The sequence below is a fragment of the Alexandromys fortis genome, unplaced genomic scaffold, assembly GCF_014885135.2.
Source record: "Alexandromys fortis isolate MF-2015 unplaced genomic scaffold, M_Fortis_MF-2015_v1.1 scaffold_94, whole genome shotgun sequence".
Lineage (NCBI taxonomy): Eukaryota > Metazoa > Chordata > Mammalia > Rodentia > Cricetidae > Alexandromys > Alexandromys fortis.
This window is the reverse complement of record NW_026067979.1, coordinates 2,224,397-2,245,415: the sequence shown is the minus strand read 5'-3', so window position 1 is coordinate 2,245,415 and position 21,019 is coordinate 2,224,397. Positions and strand designations below refer to the sequence as shown.

The 21,019-nt window shown below is 45.4% G+C and overlaps 1 protein-coding gene across 1 annotated transcript; it reads right to left on the bottom strand.

Moving 5' to 3' along the window:
• Window positions 1-1,107: 1,107 nt before the first annotated feature.
• Window positions 1,108-16,139, bottom strand: Cplx4 (complexin 4). The gene is made up of 3 exons (XM_050158020.1): window positions 15,821-16,139; window positions 13,046-13,133; window positions 1,108-2,713 (listed from the first exon to the last, which is right to left on the bottom strand). Exons 1-3 carry the CDS (start codon window positions 15,985-15,987, stop codon window positions 2,486-2,488), a joined length of 483 nt encoding a protein of 160 aa, XP_050013977.1. The 5' UTR covers window positions 15,988-16,139; the 3' UTR covers window positions 1,108-2,485.
• Window positions 16,140-21,019: the final 4,880 nt, after the last annotated feature.

Below are 21,019 nucleotides of genomic sequence, written 5' to 3'. Positions count from 1 at the left end.
TGATGTGCGATGTTGTGGTGTTGTGGCATGGCACAGTGCAGTGGTGCCGTGCTGTGGTGTGATGCGGTATTACGCTGATGTGGTGTGGCATGTCATGGCAGCATGGTGTGGCGCTGTGCAGGGCTGTGCTGTGGCACACTGTCACTCATGTGGAATCGTGGTCCGTCCTCTGCAGAGTATGCAGCTGATGGAGGAAGGACATTGGTTAATTATAGTAAAGAAACTGCCTTGGCCCATTTTATTGGTTAGAACATAGGTGGGTGGAGTAAACAGAGAGAATGCTGGGAGAAAGAAGCTGAGTCGAGGAGTCGCCATGATTCTCCCACGCCAGACAGATGCAGGTTAAGATCCTCCCTGGTAAGCCACTTCATGGGCTACACAGAATATTAGAAATGGGTTAGATTAATATGTAAGAGCTAGCCAATAAGAAACTGGAACTAGCCGGGCCAGGCAGTGTTTAAAAAAATACAGTTTCCGTGTAATTATTTCGGGGCATAACTTAGCCGTGCGGGTGGCCAGGTGCCAGGGACGCAGCCCTGCCGCTCCTAATGCAACATACAGCTCCACTGGGACAATGACCAAATGGTACTGAGGTAGCTTGGGCTGTCAAGATGAAGTGGCAATTTAGTGATGTTCTTGGGCATGTTGGCTTCATATTTTGTAAGAAAGCAAATCTTTGTGCCAGCCTGCAGCTGTTCTATTGAGTAATTAGACATATGCTTTATGACCCAACAAAATGTACAAATCTCAGGCTGACACGAAACCTCTCACCCAGCCCAGCCCACCCACCACGCTATTGATTATAGGACAGAGACGGACATCATACGAGCATGCCATTTAGAACTATATTTTAAAGTTTCTTATATAAAATGAATCACAACTTATACTAATTCTGATAGGAGATGGGCGTGGTTTTAGAGCACGTGGGTGGGTGTGGCTGGCTACAAGGTGAATCAGCCTCAAACACCAATATTCCCCAGGAATGTCTGAGCAGAGCTAAACACTGCAATCAGTTCTGAACTTTACTACTTGGTTTAATTTGCATGCTTTTATAATATGACGCTGCATCTTACACACTGTATCCATGAATCCAGGTATGTACCCATGTTTTCATCTTATTACCCTCTAATAGAGAATTTCTCCTTGATAAAATTGTTCTCTGCCTACCCTTACTCATGTCCTATGAAGAGATTCACTAAAAAGCTCCAAGTGTATTGGAGGCAAATCTTTGATTCATTGTCTTTGGAAGAGTGGATATTAGAAAAAAGACACTGATGTCAACCCAGAAAATTAGCTCAGAATGTCAGTGTAATTAATGACCTAGAAGGCAGGATGAAGGGTAGAATTTAGAACAACAGGAAAAGAGACAGGGAGGGGGAAGCTAAACGATAGTTTGACTGAAGTTCTTAGTTCTTCAGTACTGTTTGTCTACCCAGGGCTCCCACTGCTATCAGAGTTCAGACAGAAGGAGCCATGCTCCACTCACAGGTAGTGATAGTTGTCCTAGCATCCCTCAACCTTGAACTTTGCCTCTTTCAAGGTCATTCTGCACCTGCTGGTGACTTTTTGTTCTTAACCACAGCCCTAGCCACCGCTGCCACTTGCTGAAATCATGTCTGTTATAGCTTAGACGGGCAATGTTCCCTAAAAGGATCATATGTTGGGGGCTTCTCCTCCAGCCAGTAGCCTTCACTGGGACAACGACAAATGGTTATTGGGAAATTTTGGGTTGTCTATATGAAGTGTCCCTTTAGTGATTTTTTTTTTTGAGGTTCTGGAAACCTTAGATGGTTCTCCACTCCATCCTCCTCTACGCTCAATCCCCTGGAACCAAGCAATCATGGACTGGACCTTCTAAACTGTGAGCGCAAATAAGTCTTTCTTCTCTTTACTGTGTTTATTTATGTCAAGTGTCTGATCACAGAGGCGGAGTGCACAGTGTTTAAGAGGCAAATTTAAGAAAAAACATAGATATCAAGGATGCTGGGAGTAAGAGGTGGTGTGATGTTTGATTTCTCCGTTGCCTGTAGTCTTGGTACTAGGTGACCACCCTTTATCCTGAGCCTTTCTCTGTAGGTAACTGGCATCACTCTTATGGTTGGACCTTGTGAGACCCTGCTCACTAAGGAAGAAAGTTGGAGAGGAAAAGCCACTTGCTTTGGTTTGGCTCCTTCTGGCTGTCCTACAGATATTGAACCAGATGGCTCTGCACCATAATTTATAGCTGGTATTTCTTAGTAACTTGTGGCTATAACAGAAAGGAAAGTGTGTTCCTCGCAGCAAGGGCTAGTTAGTGCTCAAGTTCGTGCTAGTTAGACATCAAGATTGACTGAATTGTTGTCCACGTGTTTGTAGATACCTTTCTCATCACGGCTTCCCTACATATATTTGCTATGTTACGATGCATTATTGTCATCCCCCACTCCCAGGAGAGCTGTCTTGCTGCAGGTGGCCTCCCTCTCTCCTTCCACACCCCCACCACCCGTCACATGACAGAACACTTCTGTTCTGCCGACTGCTTGATTTCTGTGAAGGTGGCTTGTGCCTTTTCTTTAATGGCATCCAGGTCCATGTTCTGGAGGTTCTGCAGCTGCCCCAGGATAGAATCCTTCTCCTCTTCCTCATCTTGGTCTTCATCTACCATCTTTCGGAGATCTTCTGGCAAGTCCACATCATCCCCAGCCAATTGGATTTGTGTCTCATCCATTTCACTCTATGTGAAAAAAATAAGAAAAAAATAATACAGAGAAATAACCCTGAAACTGGCCAACTGGATAACTAGCTGAACAAACTGTAAACGCAGCATAAAAATAAAGGCCTGTCAGGAATGAGGCTTGGCTGTTGTGTTGTGGCCCTGAACCTGGAGGCAGCGACAGAGACTGCAGCTCCATGGTGGAAGGTCCTTCCCTCTGACCAGATCCTTCTATCCCCAAAGATTTCCTGTTGGAATATTATGTTAAGGTCGTTGTTTTTGTTTATGTTGCATTGTTTAACTCTGTGAGCTCTTCTGCTTTGACTGTCTAGAACACCTGATGGTCTGAAAGGCCAACAGAGAGGCAGGAGAAAGGAGAGGCGAGGCTGGCAGGCAGAGGGAATATACAGAAGGAGAGATCTGGGAGGAAGGCTAAGGAGAAGGCCAGAGAAGGAGGAGGGCATCAGGGGCCAGACATCCAGCTACACAGCAATCCATGGAGTAAGAGTAAGATTCACAGAAGTAAGAGAACCGGAAAAGCTCAAGGGAGAGGTAGATGGGATAATATAAGATAATCTAAGACAAGCTGGCAAGAAACAAGCCAAGCTAAGGCCGGGCATTCATAACTAAGAATAAGCCCTGTGCGTGTGATTTATTTGGGAGCTGGGTGGCGGCAGTTCCCTCAAAAGAGCCAAAAAGAATAAAAACCATCACACTACCACTGATTTCCATCTGTGCTCCCAGAGCAAACAGCACTGGCATAATCTAGGAGACTGTTAGAAATTCTGTGATCGTACTTATCCCAGACCTACTGGATCAGAAACCCTGGCAATGGAACCCATACATGGAAGTCCAGAGACACTCTAGCATTCCCCCATACACACACCCTCTCTCTTTCTCTCTGACTCTATTTTTATTTTACATGTGTGGGTTTTTGTCTCATGTATTTGGATCGTGCACATGCGGTGCCTGGGACTGCAGTTACAGATGTTTCTGAGCCACCACGTGGCCTCCACAGACACATTCATGCCATGGTGCCCCTGGAAGCCCGAACAGGACATTGGATCCCCAGGAACCAAAGCTACAGACTGTTCTGAGTCACCATGCCAGGTGGGTGCTGGGAACTGAGCACAGGTGTTCTGGAAGAGCAACCGATGCTCTTAACCGGGAGCCACATCTCCAGCCCCAGAAGCCCTCTCTGTCAGCACACAGAAGCTGGCGGTCCATCCCAGCTCTTTCTCAGAGCAGCCCTACAAATTCTGCACAGCCTGTCAGCCTCACGCCATGACCCGCGAGTCTGGCTGACCCTCACTCTAGGGGTTGAGTTGGCAGTGACCGCCCACGACCTTTTATATTTTAGCAGCAACTCCTGCTTAACCATTGCTCCTTCCTCTCCTGCGGCTGTCCTGGGCCCCCCTCAGGGACACAGAATCAGGTGTGTTATAGGTGTGGTTCCGTGTTGGCACTCTGCGTGACTGGCTCTATTGCCAAGTAACCTGGATGCAGCAGGATTTTCTAGTGTGCTGTCCCCAGGCTCCTGCCCTTTATGCTGCGGAGCTCTTAGTAATGAGAAAAAGCTAAGGAAAATCAAAGTTCCCTTGGGAAAGGTTCAGAGTAGCTTGCATCCCAGATGACAGCTCTCAGCCAGTTCTCTATCGCGTTGTAACGTCTGGTGAACTTTATTTCAGGACGACAGGAGGGAAGTAAAGGCTAGTAAAACGGGGATGATAGAAAAGGCCAATGTTAGCGCCCACCCTGTAGGTTTTGCTTAGCCTTATATTTATTATTAACGCTCATCAAGTCACTCATGGGGACATATGACTTTAATCAGGTCACACTGATTTGAATCAAGACAGATTAGTATCTGCTGAGCTCCTTGATAAAGTCACTACCTAAGGAGATGAAAGTGCCCCTCACCTGGGTGCCCAGCAGAGATGATCAGAAACCAATTGTCGCAAGATCTGGGAGGTACATTAGGATAACCCATGTACTATCCTCTATTTCTAAATGGGCTTGGAGTCATCCCGCACCTCTGAACTTCTTCTCTAGGCGAGCCTTGGGGATATAGATAGAGCCCAGCAACCTTTCCCTAGGGTCCCAGTTATCTGGATCCAAGATAGAGTGATGGCGAGTCTGGCTCCAGAATGAGCTTGAAAGGCATGTGCTGGATGCTTTGGGGGAGATGATCCTCATGTAGACCCTCTCTATAAACTTCCAACTCAGCCCCTGGAGATGACGTCCTGCACTTGGCAGGTGATTTAGCCCCTCCCAGTGCTTAAGAGATTAATTAGTTCCTACTCAAAGCGTTGTGAGAGTAATTAGTAAATCCCCAGGGGCTCCCAGCCAACTCTGCATTTCTATTTGTTTTTATTTACCTATTCGCTTTCCTTGTAGATTATCCTCTGGGCATTTCTGCTGGAGTAGTGAGAAAAAGACTTCATTCAATTCCCCTTGAGTTCCTGCAAAACAGGAACATTGCACCCCTAATCAAATGTAAATGATTTAAAAGACAGTCCTGGGGGTCCTGGCCCTTCCCCTGTGATCAGGAGTAAAATCTCTGTACACGGAGGCAGCAGCAGCTTGGACTCTGGGCAGAGTGACCACTGTGGGCCTAGAGTTCAGGCACTAGAAGGCAGGGGGAAGCGTGTGTGTGCCAGCCAGCCCGTGAAACACGGAACCCACACTCCTACAAAGGACAGGAATCTCGAAGCTCCATCTCCCTGGATAACCTAGCACAAAGCATTCCTCTTAAGCATCCAAGAAAGTGTCTTCATGGCTTCTTCTTCATCCACTTGTCCAGGGAAGATGGACTGCTGGGATCCACCCTGCCTGACAAGGTGGAGGAGGGATCTCCATCACCCGACTTCCACAAAAGTCACTCTCACAATGGGACTGACTCCCTCTGGCAGCAACAGCATCACTGAGCCCTTCCTAAAAGTGAATTCTGGGGTCCTACCCAGAGCTGCTGATCCAGACACTTAGGGCAGACTAAATTTGATTTAGCCCCGGTATTTCTGGTGCTACTGCTCAAGTCCGAGGCCCCGCCACTTTACAGTTTTTAAAGGTGGATGCAGCTTGTTCGCTTTTCTCTGAGTTCAGCAGAATCTGATATGGAGATACAGATCATACCTGTTATTTGCTCAGAGATCCTACAGCATCCTCATCACTATGACGGGTTCTATCCTCAGGGCTATCCGCCAGGATGAGTTCTGTCCTCAAAGCTACCCACTAATCCTTATACTCACATTGGGGGTCAAGTCATTGGCTGAAGAGTCCAATTGCCTGATGAGACAGCAAGCTACCCACTTACAGGGTGTGTGAGCTGCTCCACCATACCCAGCCTTTCAGAACTTTATTTCCTTCTATACAAACTGAAGTTCATATGGAATGGGATTGTTGGATGATCACTGAGCTGGTCCTAGAGCTAGGGCTGGCTTAGTGGGTGTCATTTGTGAAATCTGTAGCCTCCTGCAAGGTGGCCTGCAGTATTCAGGAGGCTGAAGGGAAGCCAGAAGACCTGGGGTCAAGTCCCAAATCTGTCAATCACTCTGTTACCAGGGGAACCTTATTTTCCGTGTCCAAAGCTGAGTGGGAGGATCACTCAGAGTATACCAATTAAGACTTGCCTTGAAAACTCCCTGCCCCAAATTCCCAGCTCTGGAGAAAGGGTAGCTGTCGTTAGGAATACTTCAGAGGAAGGCGAGAAGCTGTGTTTTAGCTCCTGCTGAAAGGGTCCTTGGGAAAGAGAAGGCCTGAGGCAGACTAAAGCAAAGGGTGAGAGAGCTCAGACAGGAGCCAAGGCCAGGCAAACAGAAGAGTGGGCAGGGTGGATAGAGCAGACAACGAAGCTTTGTTTCCACCTCCCCTAGGGAATGGCCTGCTGCTGGGATCTTGTCTACTCCTAGATCATGACTGTTTTATCCAGACTTCCTACTGCCCAGTGACAAAATGTAGGCTGGGAGACCATAAACATCCTGGCACTGTTCACACTCCAGGAAAGGCAGTCATGCCCGTTACACCCCCCTTTACACAAGCACAAATATAGATAAGAGCCAGGATTACTGTGAGGCCTGGAAACAGCTCTGGGAGAAGACAGGACCGAGTCTAAAGGGGTTGACAAGAAAGTCAGTATACAACCAGAGGATACAGCAGCCATGCTTCATTCTTAGGGACTGACCCCTGACCTTTTGCCCAAGAGTGAGCCTGACCCTCGATCTCCAATTTCCTTTTCTCTGGGTTTTGCCCCTTTATTTCTGATCACACTTGAGATGAGGTAACGTCGCTGTAGATGGTTCTGCCTTCATGAAGCCGAGTGTGACTAAGCTAATACCTGTTTGACGTGAGGGGGATCTGGTTCCACTTGAGACTCGTCTGCTTATTTTGGGTGTGTGATATATCAAACAGCTGGATGGGTAGGTGTTTCCTGGTATATGCCATCATCACCTTCACTAATCATTTCTTGCCACAGGTCCTATAAGGCAGATGCTTGCAAAAACATCATTTCCTGTGGGTGTGATGGTTTATGCCTGTAATTCCAGCACTTGGAGGGCTGAGTACAGAAGGATTGCCAACAATTCAAGACCAACCTGAGATACCCAACAAGACCAGCAACACAGGCCATCATTTTCCTTGTTAGGGATGTCTTTTCGGGACTGTTAATCCAGCAGAGTGGCCCGGCAGGGCAGTGTGGTCTGTAGGGTTAAGTCAGTTTAGGTTCTCACCATCCGTGTTCAGACTGTAATCCTGAGGAGTTGCTTTGCCTCTCTGAGTTGGTATTTTTTTTTTTTTTTTTTTTGGTTTTTCGAGACGGGGTTTCTCTGTGGTTTTGGAGCCTGTCATGGAACTAGCTCTTGTAGACCAGGCTGGTCTCGAACTCACAGAGATCCGCCTGCCTCTGCCTCCCGAGTGCTGGGATTAAAGGCGTGCGCCACCACCGCCCAGCTTCTGAGTTGGTATTTTATCTGACACCAATAGGCGTTTGAAGGCTTCAGTGAGAAAGCTGCTGTGAATAAGAAAATCCTGCCTCTTTGTGTCTCAGGATGTCATGTCCCTCTGGACTGCTGCTCAGGGGGCTGGGGAGGGGGAGCAAAGGGAACCAGGGCAGGCAGAGGGGAGGGGAGGAGGGAAAGGAGGGAGGCAAGAGGAGGGGACTTCACAAGGCCTTCCTGAGAAAAGACTGCTGTAGAAGCCTTGAGCCATCTTTATTATTATAATTTGTTAAAACGAAGCAGACTTTAAATTAAATTCTAGTGGAGATTTCAACCGGACACATTTAAAGACCGCCCTGTTGAGAGACTTGCCTAATGAACCATGCCCTTCATGGGGCAGACAAACACCAGGTGTAACTAAGTCTCCCAGCTCAGCAGGGGGACAGCATGCTCTCCAGTGACTGACCCAGATTGACAATTCTGTTAATAGGATTGGGGCACACTGTGGAACTCTTTTCTCTTATTAATTTGCCCTGACTTACATATACAATCTGAGTCGACTGGGGACAGGGTTCACTTACTTTCAGAAAGACTCTTGTAGCTTTATGTAAAACATGTGACTTACTGAATTAGAAAAATACGACATTTTAATTATAATATAAAGTAGCCCTTTGTTGTGTACAGCACTGTGGTGCCCAATCCAGTCCTATTCTTTGCATGAAAATGTATTTATATACTTCTTATGGCAGGTTCTTTCTGATGTTTCTAATATATTGTTCTTTGGGGATGGGGTATTATTTTCTTTTCTTTTTCTGTTAGCCCAATCACAATCATTCAATCAGTAGTAGTATATTCTCTCGCTCTCTCTTTCTCTATCTCTCTGCATATTAAAGGGTCACAGCATTAGGAAATTTGAGAACCACCGAGTTAAAGGAAGATGGAGCCTGCAGGCAGGAACCAAGCCAGGGAAGGCATGTTCAGGTGAAAAGTGCTGCCTGCCTGTTTTAGATGGGATGGAGGCATTTCCCCCAGGGAGTCCATAGAGAAAGAGACACTAAAGGTGCCGAGCAAGGGATAACTAAGTGGTACAGGGGATCTCACCTAACACGAGCATGGATGACAATACGCCATCGTAAATGCTCCAGTGGTCTCTAGCCAAAAACCAGAGGAACCCAACAGGCGGTGTGTGCAACGATGAGCCTCATGACAACTGGTATAGATGTACATACACATCAAGAACTGCAGCATGCATCCCTTCGAGAGCTGCAACGTGGTTATCGCATTTATTATTTATGTAACCACTGCAATTAACAATGGCCATCCAAAAGCCTATGCCGCTCCAGTTTTAAGAGTCACTATTGTTTTTCCCAGCCAGTAACAGAGTGAAACCCTCTTTCCTAAGAAACACCAGGCAAGTAACCTCTTTAGAAAGCACAGTTCTAATTCCTAAACGCTACACAGCCGCCCTCATTAAACCTGACAGCTCCCAGGAAGGCATTTTTCTCAGATTTGTTCCTTGTTTGGTTTTGGTCAAGGGAACAAGTCTAAACTGACTCCTGCAGTTATGTAACTGCGGTGTTGGTGACCCTAAGGTATTGAGAGCAGAGAGCCTGGGACCTGTCGAATTCATCCAGTTCCCTATGGGCTGCTAACACTCGGCTCTGCCTGGTGACCTTGCGTAGATGTCATCAGATGACACAGGGCTGCACGCGCTACAAATGACTGTGGAGGAGACAGTTTAGAGAGCGCATGAGGAGATGGGGGCATGGAGGAGCACCGAATGAAGAATGGTTGTCCCAGTAGGCTTTGCAATCTCTCATAAACATCTCCATTTACGTGTCCTTCAGGATTGTGTATTGAGTGTGCACGCATGGCATGGCAGTGCTTCCCTGGAAGTCAAAAATAAATATGTAAAAAAGTAAAAAGCTCTCAGGTGCGGGTGCCAAGGAGCTGAAGCCAGTTGGCCATCCTGGAACCCAGATCTATTCTAGGAAGAGAATAGTGATTGTTGGGGGCTGTCCATGATGGCTTGTTCCTCAGATGGTCTTGCATAGGAAGCATGCAGTGACTAGGTTCCTAGGGGCCTTGGGAGCTCCCTATCAGACAGCCAGTGACTGGAGGGCAAGTGACAAGGGAGTGACACTTGTTGGCAGCTGGGGGTCTCTGGCTTTTTGGTGCAGTGTCTACACATCTCCAGCTCAGATGCTGACATTGGTATTCTGAGAATGCACCAAAGATGCCAGTGAAAAGGGCCTTGAGACACAGTCCAAGGAAAACTACAAGGATTTGCCTGTAGTGTGTCAAGCCCAGCAGGGTGGCCACTGGGACAACTTGACTGGAGACGATGTTGGAACAAAAGGGTGGGCTTTGTAGCGCCCCTACCTCATTCCCCCATTTTTTCTTGCAGTTGAATATTCCAGTCTGTCAGTTCACCCCCATTTAAAGGCACTGCAGAATCTTACCACCCTAGCTGTTAAAATGGAGTTGTTGCTAGGACTCTCCCCCAGTAGGCCACAGGAGGATTTAAAACGCACACTCTCATCCTCGACAGTTGTTTTGCAGAGTCCTAAGGCTGCTACCACCCAGGTCAGGGCTCTGCTTATAAAACAGGGAGAGCCCTTCAGATGACTACCACTAGGGGGCACCTGGCATAGGGATCGTCTATGCAACCACACTCTGGGGTGAGCTCCGTGGTCAAGCCTGTAGGTGGCGCTATCCAGAGCTGCCATACTTGGAGAGAGCAATCCATTGTTCCAGTGCTGATCTCAGCCTCTCTCTCTCCAGAGCTGCATTTGACCCTCTCGGGCTCTTGTAACTTTTGCTCCCTGAACCTCATCAGTGAGTGGGAAAGGGAACATGTAACTCAGGAGGCAGAGGAGGCCCCCAAGAGTGTGGCTAAACGGCTTACCCAATGTGCCACGCTTTGAGGTTGGGGAAATCGGTTACATCTGGTGCTACATAGACTAAGTAGAATATGACCTGATTGATTTTTTTTTTTTAAATTGCAGTTTTAAGTCCTGTTTTCACAGAGAGCCATGCTGGATCCCAATTCTACATACTTTACAAAAAGTAGGCAATCCTATCTATCACAAGCAGCGATTTCAGTGTTTCTCACACCATTGGGAATTTCTTAAAACACGGTATAGAATCAATTCTACAAAACAGAACCATAATCTAAAAACACCACAGGGAGCAGAAGGCAGCTTGCCAATGAGCAGTGGGTGTACTTGAGTGAAATTCTCATCTGTGTATTTGGAGCTGAGGCAGCCAGGGAGGCGTTTGCAAACCATCAGAACTTATGAAGGCAGAGGAACCTCTGGTGCTCATGGGAGTGGGACTCAGTGACTTGTCCCCAAAGAGTCAGGTAGTAGGGCCGTGCAGGTTACCTGAATGTTTTAGTGCTGTTTTAAGACAGAGTTCAAAAATTGCCCTCAGTTGTTTAGGGACTGGAAGAACAGGCGCCGATACCATAGGTACAGGGACCTGAGTTCAAATCCTTTCGTGTTTCATTCTTGCTTGTGGTCAGGAAGCCTGGGACACAACCTGTTTTGTAACTCACTAGGCATACTCAGAATTGGTTTTCCTGAGCTCCCTTAACTCTTCCAAACTATGAAAGTATTTTTTCCTTGGGTGTTTAGGGAGGTGACAGCCTGCAGTTAGATGACCTTCCAGGCCTCCTTTGCAGGACTCATGAAAACAATCAGGAGCTCACTGGGAGAAATGGCTCAATGGCTAAAGCACTTGCCACACCAGTGTGAGGATGTGAGTTCAGATCCCCAGAGCCCATGGAAAGCTGGATGCAGGTGTATATGCCATGCAGCCAGTACTCCTGTGGTGAGCTGGGAGGTGGACACAGGACACTTTCTACATGCCCACAAGCTAGCTAGCCTGGCATCTGTGGAGATAAGTGAGACACTGTTTCAAACAGGTGGAGGTGACGAGCAGCAAGAGAGGTTATCTTCAGATCTCCACACAGACCCGCGGCACATATGCATACACAAAGACCTGCGGCGCATATGCATACACACAGACCCACGGCACATATGCATACACAAAGACCCACGGCACATATGCACACATACATGTGCACAGACTGGAAACTGAAATAGTCAAGCAAAGAGGATATATCCAAGCAATGTGCACTGGAGGTACAGTGTAGGAAAGTAGAGCTGAATGAAGCAGGGACATTCGTTCTGACTCACTAGATATCTGGGAAAACGAATTTCAATTTCATTGGCATTTTCTTCTCTTGCTGGGAGCACAGCTTTGTTCTGTGGGCATCTTGGGGATCTGCCATGGGATGGACTCTAATCTGCTGGCCTGAGCAGTTTTGACCTTGCCTCGTCAGTGGGCTTTGCTTTGACTAGTGCTCATGCTTTCTCTGGAACTAGCTTTTCCGGGGACCTCCAGGGGACCCATTGAAGGAAAGATTCTTTTTGTACTTTTTGACTCATGCAGACGTGGTCGTGGCTCATCTTTGGATGAACTTAGGAGGACTTTTATGTTGGTTGTTCTGCACCTATGGCAGTCTGTAATAGACAATGCACTTTCGGAATGTCATCTTGAATACCCCCTGCATGGGGTGAAGGCAGGGCAGTTAACTGAACTGGGTAGTGCCTCAGGAAGTACTAAGGCTGGGTGGGAACACAAGAGATGGGTGGGAATAGCCAAGCGCTGGGCCCTCTGCCACTTGAAAACAAATCCTGGATTGATATATCTGAGCCAAGTGCCATAGCATGTCAATACATCCTCTCTCCACTAGCCAGGGACACACTGGACCACAGCGACTGCTCAAAAGGTTTGAGATGGAGCAGATGATGCCAAGTGAGAATCCCCACTACTCTATCATCTTCCAAAGTGAGAGACTGTTGTCCTTTTTCAAGAGAGGCAGGAGGCTAAGGGAGTAAGACCCTGACTAAGGGTATGAAGACTTTTCTTTGCCTTGTGCCTGTATCTTCTGCTATAAGATAGGGGTAATGAATTGATACGTGTGAAATACACTGCCCAACACCTAGAAGAACTTAACAAATGTCAGCTATGACATTGTCCTCATTGCGTACGGATGTATAAGAGTTCTATAACAACAAGGAGACCCTGCCTCAAATAAGGACCAGTTCCAATGCTGTCTTCTGGCCACATTTGAGCCATCTCATGTGCATGCCCATATTCATACACACAAATGCACACACATGAGTCTCCCCCACACACATACACACATACACGATCCTCACTTATCAGTAGTCATGCTTTTTGAGCCAAACAGGAAATTTATAGAAATTAGGTTATTTACGTGAACTCCTAGTTCAATGCTCTTTTTACAATAGCACGTATGTAAATTAGGACATACGCTTATTCATCAACGAGATCTTGCTGATAATCAAACATTCTCTACTTTTTATTAAAGCACAATGACACCCTTTCTTACCTTTGGGAGCCTGTATTTGTCCCTGAGGTGGACTCGGAGGCATGCCCTCTCTGCCTTTTTCTGAGTAAATGCAGCATCTCTCTCCATCCTAAAAGACAGGTAAAGAATAGGAGACAGGGTCATAGGAGATAGAGAGCCCCATACCTTCCAGCTGCTACTCAGGGAGCAGGACCTTGGGTCATGTTTGATTGCCACTGACCACTGACATTTGGAAAAATGTAGACTTCCCCCTCCAAGTCCCCAGTATCTGATTCTCTCTTGCTATCATCACGGCACTCCAGCACTCCAGACCTCTAGGTCCTCAGGTACCCAGGGCCTGGGACTGTCTTCATGAAGCAGACAAAGAGCATCAGAAGGATGGCTGTAGATAGGCCGCATGGTCCTGGACCCTAAGCCTCAGCATCCCTCCCCCAGGGACGGCAGATTCTTCACGTGCTCCTCCTCTGCTGCCTCAGAATGGGGAGGCTGCGTTTCTAATAAACCTCTCCCTGGGCACTTAGAGAAGCAAAACAAACAAACAAACAAACAAAAATCATCAACCAATCAACCAAACAACAACAAAGCAAGGTGTCCTATTGTGGGACTGAGACATTCTTTGGAGGTGCCTGTGCTGTTTGGAGACGTGACGCCGGGTTGTTTCCCGTCATTGTCACGGATGCCAGGCCCCGGTGACAGTGTTCAGGCAGTGTTAGCTTCCCTAGTAGGAAGCGCTATCTACAAATGAAGCAGCCTTGATTCGCATCACGCCAGTCTGGGCGCCTGCTCAATGGACCGACCTAATTCAGAGGTTCTCATCCTGTGGGTCCCGACAGTGCGGTACTACTCCTGTACTGCGGCGCCTGCACTACAGGACCATTCCCGAGCTGGGCAAGGGCCTGGAGATTTAAACACACAAAGACACACAGACAGAGGCACGAGTCATCCTTGAAACAGGAATGTCCCAAGGATATGCTCCTTTTATTGTATCCAGGGGCAGCTTATATAGGGATCCTTAACTGATAGCCACGCCCCAGCCAAACCCACCAGAAACCACTCCCCTGCCGTCAGGAACTCCTGAGGGTCTCGTGCTCAGAGCAGCTGCAAGCATAACACGTTGTTTACAAGAAATTCAGGATCTGGGGGTTCACAGCTCCCAACAGTGTTACATATCAGACATCCTGCATATCAGACATTTACATTTTGATTCATAACAGTAGCAGTATTACAGTTATGAAGCAGCAATGAAAATACTTTTATGGGTGGGGATCGCCATGAGGAACTGTATTAAAGGATCACAGCATTAGGAAGGTTGAGAACCACTGACCTAATTGGACCCATGATTAGGCCAATTCGAAATGGATTTCCTGGGTCATGATGACCTATACAAAAGCATAAAGCTTTGGGGAACGCCTGCAAAGCTCACACTAATTGCTTCCTTCCCTGGTTACCCCGAGAAGTGCATGATTAATGCTGAATTTGCCCAAAGGCATGGTCAACTGGCTGTATTGAAATGGACCAAGTTGGATAAAAGAAGTTTCTTTGGGAAGCTGGGATTGAGACTGAGAAGGACCGAGACTTGGATCATGGTTTGGAGAATAACAAGGGAACTTGAAAGCAATTGGCTGGCCCTTTCCACTGCCCTGTGCTCTTAGTCTTCAAGTAAGGAGACAGAAAAGCAGCACCATGGGAACAGGACAATGGCAGGGGATGGGAAGAGTGCTTGTGGCCCCAGTCAGCAGCCATTTGGGTCTCGCTGTGTGCCAAAGGCAGGCCTGGTAAGTGTTCTGCTTATAGACTCTGTGGGGCATCTTTGCACAAAGCACTATTTGCAGGAAAATAAACCCTGTTTTCATTCTTGTAGGTGAAAATTGCCTTTTTTTTTTTTAACTTGAAGATGTGAAGTAATTCCAAGCATTACGCAAAAGGCTGACTTTAAAGACAAGCTACATCTGAAGCAAACACTCAGACTAAATGTGCCTGGGACTCAAGTGGTCTTGCCTCAGTTCTACCTCTAGAACGTTCTGTAATAGTCTTGCGACAACATTCTGTTCAACCTTCTAAGTTTTAGAGAATTAGGAAACAGTGATTTATCCCAGGGGTTAATGCCCCGCCGTGTGGGTAAGAAGCAGATCCTTCCCACTCAACGTTTTATTAGGAGAACTTTCAAACAGACAGGAAACCTGAAAGAACCTTAGATTGGAAGCCACGTTTCGATGACCTCACTTCTCCATTTCGAATCCCATGTTTCGAAACACTTACCTACCGTTCTATCCATTTCTTCTTCTTACTTTTTGATATATTTACAGATGCAAACATCAGAACACCTCCCCAGAACACTTCAGCGTGCATATTATTATCCTGAGTTACGTGCTTATTTATACTCTTTTGAAGAAAATACTGCATGCAACTCAGTTTCCCAAACTTTCAAGTGTACCATTTAGTGATGCCCACACCTGTGCAACCCAGAGCCTTTAATCTGAAAGATTAAAAAGCCACACTCACTGCTTTTTTTTTTTTTTACTTGACCAATTAAATCAAGGCCAATTACAAACGTGCCTAAACCAGGAAGTGCTAAGCTGCGTTAAGCATGGTGAACGGACTCACTTAGCATTGCTCACGTCCCTCTCTATCAGTAGCACGCAGCAGCAGCGATGCTGCAGGGGTCTCCTTAAGCAGAACCAATTGTTCTGCGGGCTAGGGGTAAAGATCAAAGGGAAAGCATCCTTGGAAGCCAAGATCCACCAGCCTGGGCCCCGGTGGAGCTGTTCTACAGGGGATCGAAGTCCCGGTACTCACTTCTCTTCAATCATCTGCTTCTGGTACTCCTCATACTCCTCTCTAGACATCCCTTGAGCTGCTGCAGGGTCCGAGGTCCCTCCTTCTTCTTTCTTTTCTTCAGACCCACCTCCAAATCCTAAATTCTTTACCTGGTTACTTATCATGCTTTTCACAAAGAAAGCCATGGTGTCTCTGCCCGAGAGAACTGAAACCCAGTCAAAGCCTGACAGTAAACAAAGCAGACCAAAGCAAACCCTCCAAATGTTCTCAACCACAGCCTCACATTTGGGAGCGCAGGATTTGTGCAGCCTCCTCTGTCCAAGGGCACAGTGGTAGAGAGAGGGCTTTTGCTAGCCGTAAGCTGGATTAGAGGGTGAACTCTTAGCGTAGAGGCAGATGGTTCCGATTACTAAAACCCGCAGTTAGATTCAACCTTCTGCCTTATGATTAATACACTCAGCTAATTTTATGGGGCAGAAACCCCACCCATTCCCTGCTCTGCTTTCCTTAGGCATCTAAATTTTATTTTATTTTATTTTTTTGGCCAGACATGGAGATTGAGCACAGGACCTTGCACGTGTCAGGCCAGAATACTGACTTTGAGCAACACTCCCATTCCCTAAAGTTCAAATTATATAGACAACAGGGCTTCATCAAGAGGCCCATTTCAATTATATTAATTGGAGCCAAGTGATTGGATGACTGCCGTGGAATTTCCACATCCCAGCCCTGGAGTACAGCATCCTGTTGGAGACAGTCCAGGGAGATTCAAACCCCAGAATGCTTTATTAAGCAAAAATAACGCTTTTGATCCACATCTGATCTCACGGGACTCTAAATCTCAGGCAAGCGTTGCTTTGGGATTCCATTCAGTTTGGTCCCGCTTCACTGGGAATGGTGTCTCCCACAGAATACACAAACCAGGCAAGAGGGTTCAAGGGCATGGTCTTTAGTCCACCCAGGGAGAGTTGCTTAGCTTCTTCTGCTGTATGCAAGTGCCATTCATCTTCCCGAGAAGCTGGCTTTGACACTCTAAGAGACAGGACCCCCGGTGAGTCAAGCCCTCAGCATGCATTGCTGTTCTTTATCCTTTGCACATAGTGCTCTTCCTGGGTGATGTGCTTTAGCTCGGCTACAGCCTCCACACTGTTGTAACAGTGCATTCTCTCTGGCTATGGCTTTCTTCAGCTAAGCCATGACTCTAGCAGTTCTCAACCTGGGGGTCGCGACCCCTACGGGGTGGGGAGCGGGGTTGGACGTCCCTTTCACAGGGGTCACATATCAGATGTCCTGCATATCAGGTATTTACATTACGATTCATAACAGTAGCAAAATGACAGTTATGAAGTAGCAACAAAAATAATTTTATGGTTGGGAGTTATCACATGAAGAACTGTATTACAGGGTCGCAGCATTGGGAAGGTTGAGAAACATTCCTTTAATCTATGCTCAAATGTTTCTGGTTAAAGAGCTGGGGGAGGGGGATAGGCAGGAACCTTATTTATAATTAATGCTCATTATTTTTCAGCAAAAACAATCCTCTAGACATAGGCCACTACTCCTAAAAGACACAGAAATAGATAACCTGGGTTTTGGTGTTTTTTTTTTTTTTTTAAACATGTTTACTGTATATATTTCACGGCCTATTTTCCCTTCTACTAATCTGTTTTAAATGCTGCTGAAATAGCTTCGGCATTAAAAACCAAAAGAGATAACGTGGAGTGAATTAGAAATTCATTGAAGACAAGTATTAACCCTTGCCCCCACTTTTGTTTTCAGAGAGGTTGCTGGGAACTTAGCACACTCAAACACTATCTCTAAACTCCTGCTAAAGGTGAGCTAAGTATTTCATCTCCCTGAGGGCTCTTACAGAGCCTTTAAGACATAAATTCTAAGTCTTAACCTTTAGACCTTGTGGGGTTTTCCCCTCTTACAGTTTAGTGCAGAGAAATCCTCTCTTAGAAAGAATTGCACATCCAAACACATGAGTCTTCTATAGCAAAGGACAGCCTGCTGAAGTTCTGTCCCCTGTGAGAGGTACAGTCAGAGTGAAGCCCCAGAGCTACGCCAACAGCCAATCTGGATCTGATGGGTCTGAATCAGAGAGTAGGTACTATACCTTAGCAAAACACAAGTCCACGATAATGAAAATTAAAACCCATTGTGTTAATACTGTTAATGAGGAAGGCATCCATTCTAAACTCCAAACTAGCCTCTTAAACATTTTCTCCTTCTCTCTCCGTCTCTCTCTCTCTCAGTCTTTGTGTGTGTGTGTGTGCTCACACCCAGCCTTGCAAACTCTTAGGTGTCATCTCACCAGTGTGGAAATGGGATTCCCTTTCCAGCGCTTTGCTTTGGGATATGGAATTCTGACTTGCTCCCCAGCCAACACTCCCACTGGCTGTATTGCAGCAGTGATTTTATTTGACACCCAGTGACTATGTTCTGCTGTGTGCAGGATCTTTGTAGAGATGGTTGGAAAATCTTCTGTTCCTCCAGGAAAGAGAAATAAATTCTACAGGATGCACAAAGTGAGACAGATAGGTATTGCTGGTCCCATGGCTCCTTCTGCCCCTGGGTCCCTAAACCTCACTGTGGCCTGTGAGGCCTTACATTCTAGAAAGCTTCTGCTGTATTAAGTTTTCATACTACCCCTCAAGTGACTTTAATTTTCATTGTCTGCTCCTATATTTCCTCCCTTGTTCCCCTCTTACCTACCCCTCCACACTTGATTCTCCGTCCTAGTACCCCGTCCGTCCGTCCGTCCATCCATCCATCCATCCATCCATCCATCCATCCATCCATCCATCCATAGCTTTCTATTCTTTTTTCCTTTCCTAGGGAGAGCTATCTGTCCACTATAATCCCTTACTCCATACCTAATCTCTGTGGTTCTATGGATTGTAGCTTGTTTATCATGGACTCAACAGCTAATATATAAGTGAATGCATACATATTTATCTTTCTGAGTCTTGAGTTACTTCACTCAGAGTGATTTTTTTCTAGTTCCACCCATTTACCTGTGAATTTTTATGATTTCTTTTTAACAGCTGAATAATATTCCATTGTGTAAATATACCATATTTATCTGTTCATCTGTTGAGAGATAGCTAGGTTGTTTCCAATTTCTGGCTATTATGAATAGAGGAGCAATGAGCATGATTGAGTAAATGCCCTCTGGTAGGATAAAGCATCCCTTGGGTATATGCCCAACAGTGGTATAGCTGGGCCTTGAGGTTAATTGATTTCCAGCTTCCCGAGGAACCGCTACAGTGATTTCTATAGTGGCTGTACAAGTTTGCACTCCCACCAGCAATGAATGAATGTTCCCTTACTCCATATCCTCGTTAATATGAGCTGTCATTTGTTTTACTGATTTTGACCATTCTGACTAAGATGAAATCTCAAAGTAGTTTTGATTTGCATTTCCCTAATGAAAAGGATGCTGAACATTTTTTGATGTGTTCTTGGATTCAGTTTGCACTTTTTAAATATTTTTTTAAGATTTATTTTATGTATGAGTGCTTTATCTGTATGTAGCCTTTTTATGCCAGAAGAAGACACCAGATCTCACTGCAGATGTTTGTGAGCCACCATGTGGTTGCAGGGAATTGAACTCAGGACCTCTGGAAGAACTGCCAGTGCTCTTAATCACTGAGTCATCCCTCCAGCCCCAGTTTGCAAGTATTTTATTGAGAATTTCTGCATCTATGCTCTTAAGGAAACATGATCTGCAATTGTCTTCCTTTGTTGGGTCTTTATGTGGTCTTTATCAGTCTAACTGTGGCCCTATAAAATGAACTGGGCAAGGTTCTTACTGTTTCGATTTTGTGTAATAATTTGAGGAATACTGGCATTAAGTCTTCTTTGAAAGTCTGTTAGAATTCTGAGCTAAAACTATCTGGTCCTGGGTTTTTTCTGGCTGGGAGACTTTTAAGGACTGCTTCTATTTTGGTAGCAGTTTTAGGTCTGTTTATATTGTTTATTTCATTTTGATTTAATTTTGGTAAGTGTATGTCAAAAAATTATCCATTTCTTTTAGGTTTTCCAATGTGGGTGAAGTAGAAGTTTTTGAAGTATGTCCTTATGATTCTCTGGATTTCCTTGGTGTGTGTTGTATGACTCCTTTTTCATCTCTAATTTTTTAAATTTGGGTCATCTCTCTCTCTGCCTTCCAATTTATTTGGTTGTTTTAATCATATTGCTTTTTCTCATAAAATCAATTTTTTGTTTCATTCTTTATGAACAAATATATATATGCATTTTATGTATATGTATTTTATTGGTTTCAGCCTCAGTTTGATTATTTCTTGCTACCAACTCTTTTGGGGGTGTGATTTCCTTTTGTTCTAGAGCTTTCATTTCAGGTATGATGTTAAGTTGCTAGTATGAGGTCTCTCTATTTTAATTAAATAATTAAAAAATAATAATTTATGTAGGCACTTAGTGCTATGAACCTGCTTCACAGAACAGCCTTCATTATGTCCCATAAGTTTGAGTATGTTGTGTTTTCATTTTCATTCTAGAAAGACTTTCTTAATTTCTGTCTTGGTCCATTATTCATTGATTTGTGAGTTTTTCAATTTCCATGCGTTTGTAAGCTTGCTCTTATTTTTGTTGATATCCAGCTTTAATCTGTGGTGTTCAGATAAGGTATTTCAATTTTCTTGTACTTTGTTTTTGAGTATGTAGTAAATTTTAGGGAAATTCTGAAGAGGTGCTGAGAAGAAAGTATATTCTTTTGTGTTTGGGTGTAATATTCTATAAATATCTGCTAGGTCCATTTGGTTTATAATGTCAGTTAGCACCAACATTTCTGTTTCGTTTTTGTCTGGATGGCCCATCTATTGTCAAGAGTGGGGTATTGGTGCCACCTCCTTTATCACTGTTTGAGGGGCAATATGTGATATAAACTATAGTAATATTTCAAGAACGGGGTGTCTTTATGTTCGGTGCATAGAAGGAAAGAACTGCAGTGTTCCCTTGGTGGGTTTTTCCATTATTATGTAGTATCCTTCTCCATCTTTTTCAAGTAGTTTTGGTTTTAAGCCTATTTTGTTAGATTATTAAAATGGGTACACCATCTTGCTCCTGACTAAATGTGACTAGCTGCTTCAAGTGCCTGCCATGATGTCCCCAAAATGATGTGTTCTAGCTGGCTATTACAAGCCAAATGAATAACCCATCTTCTCTTAAAGCTGCTTGTGGGCAACTGGA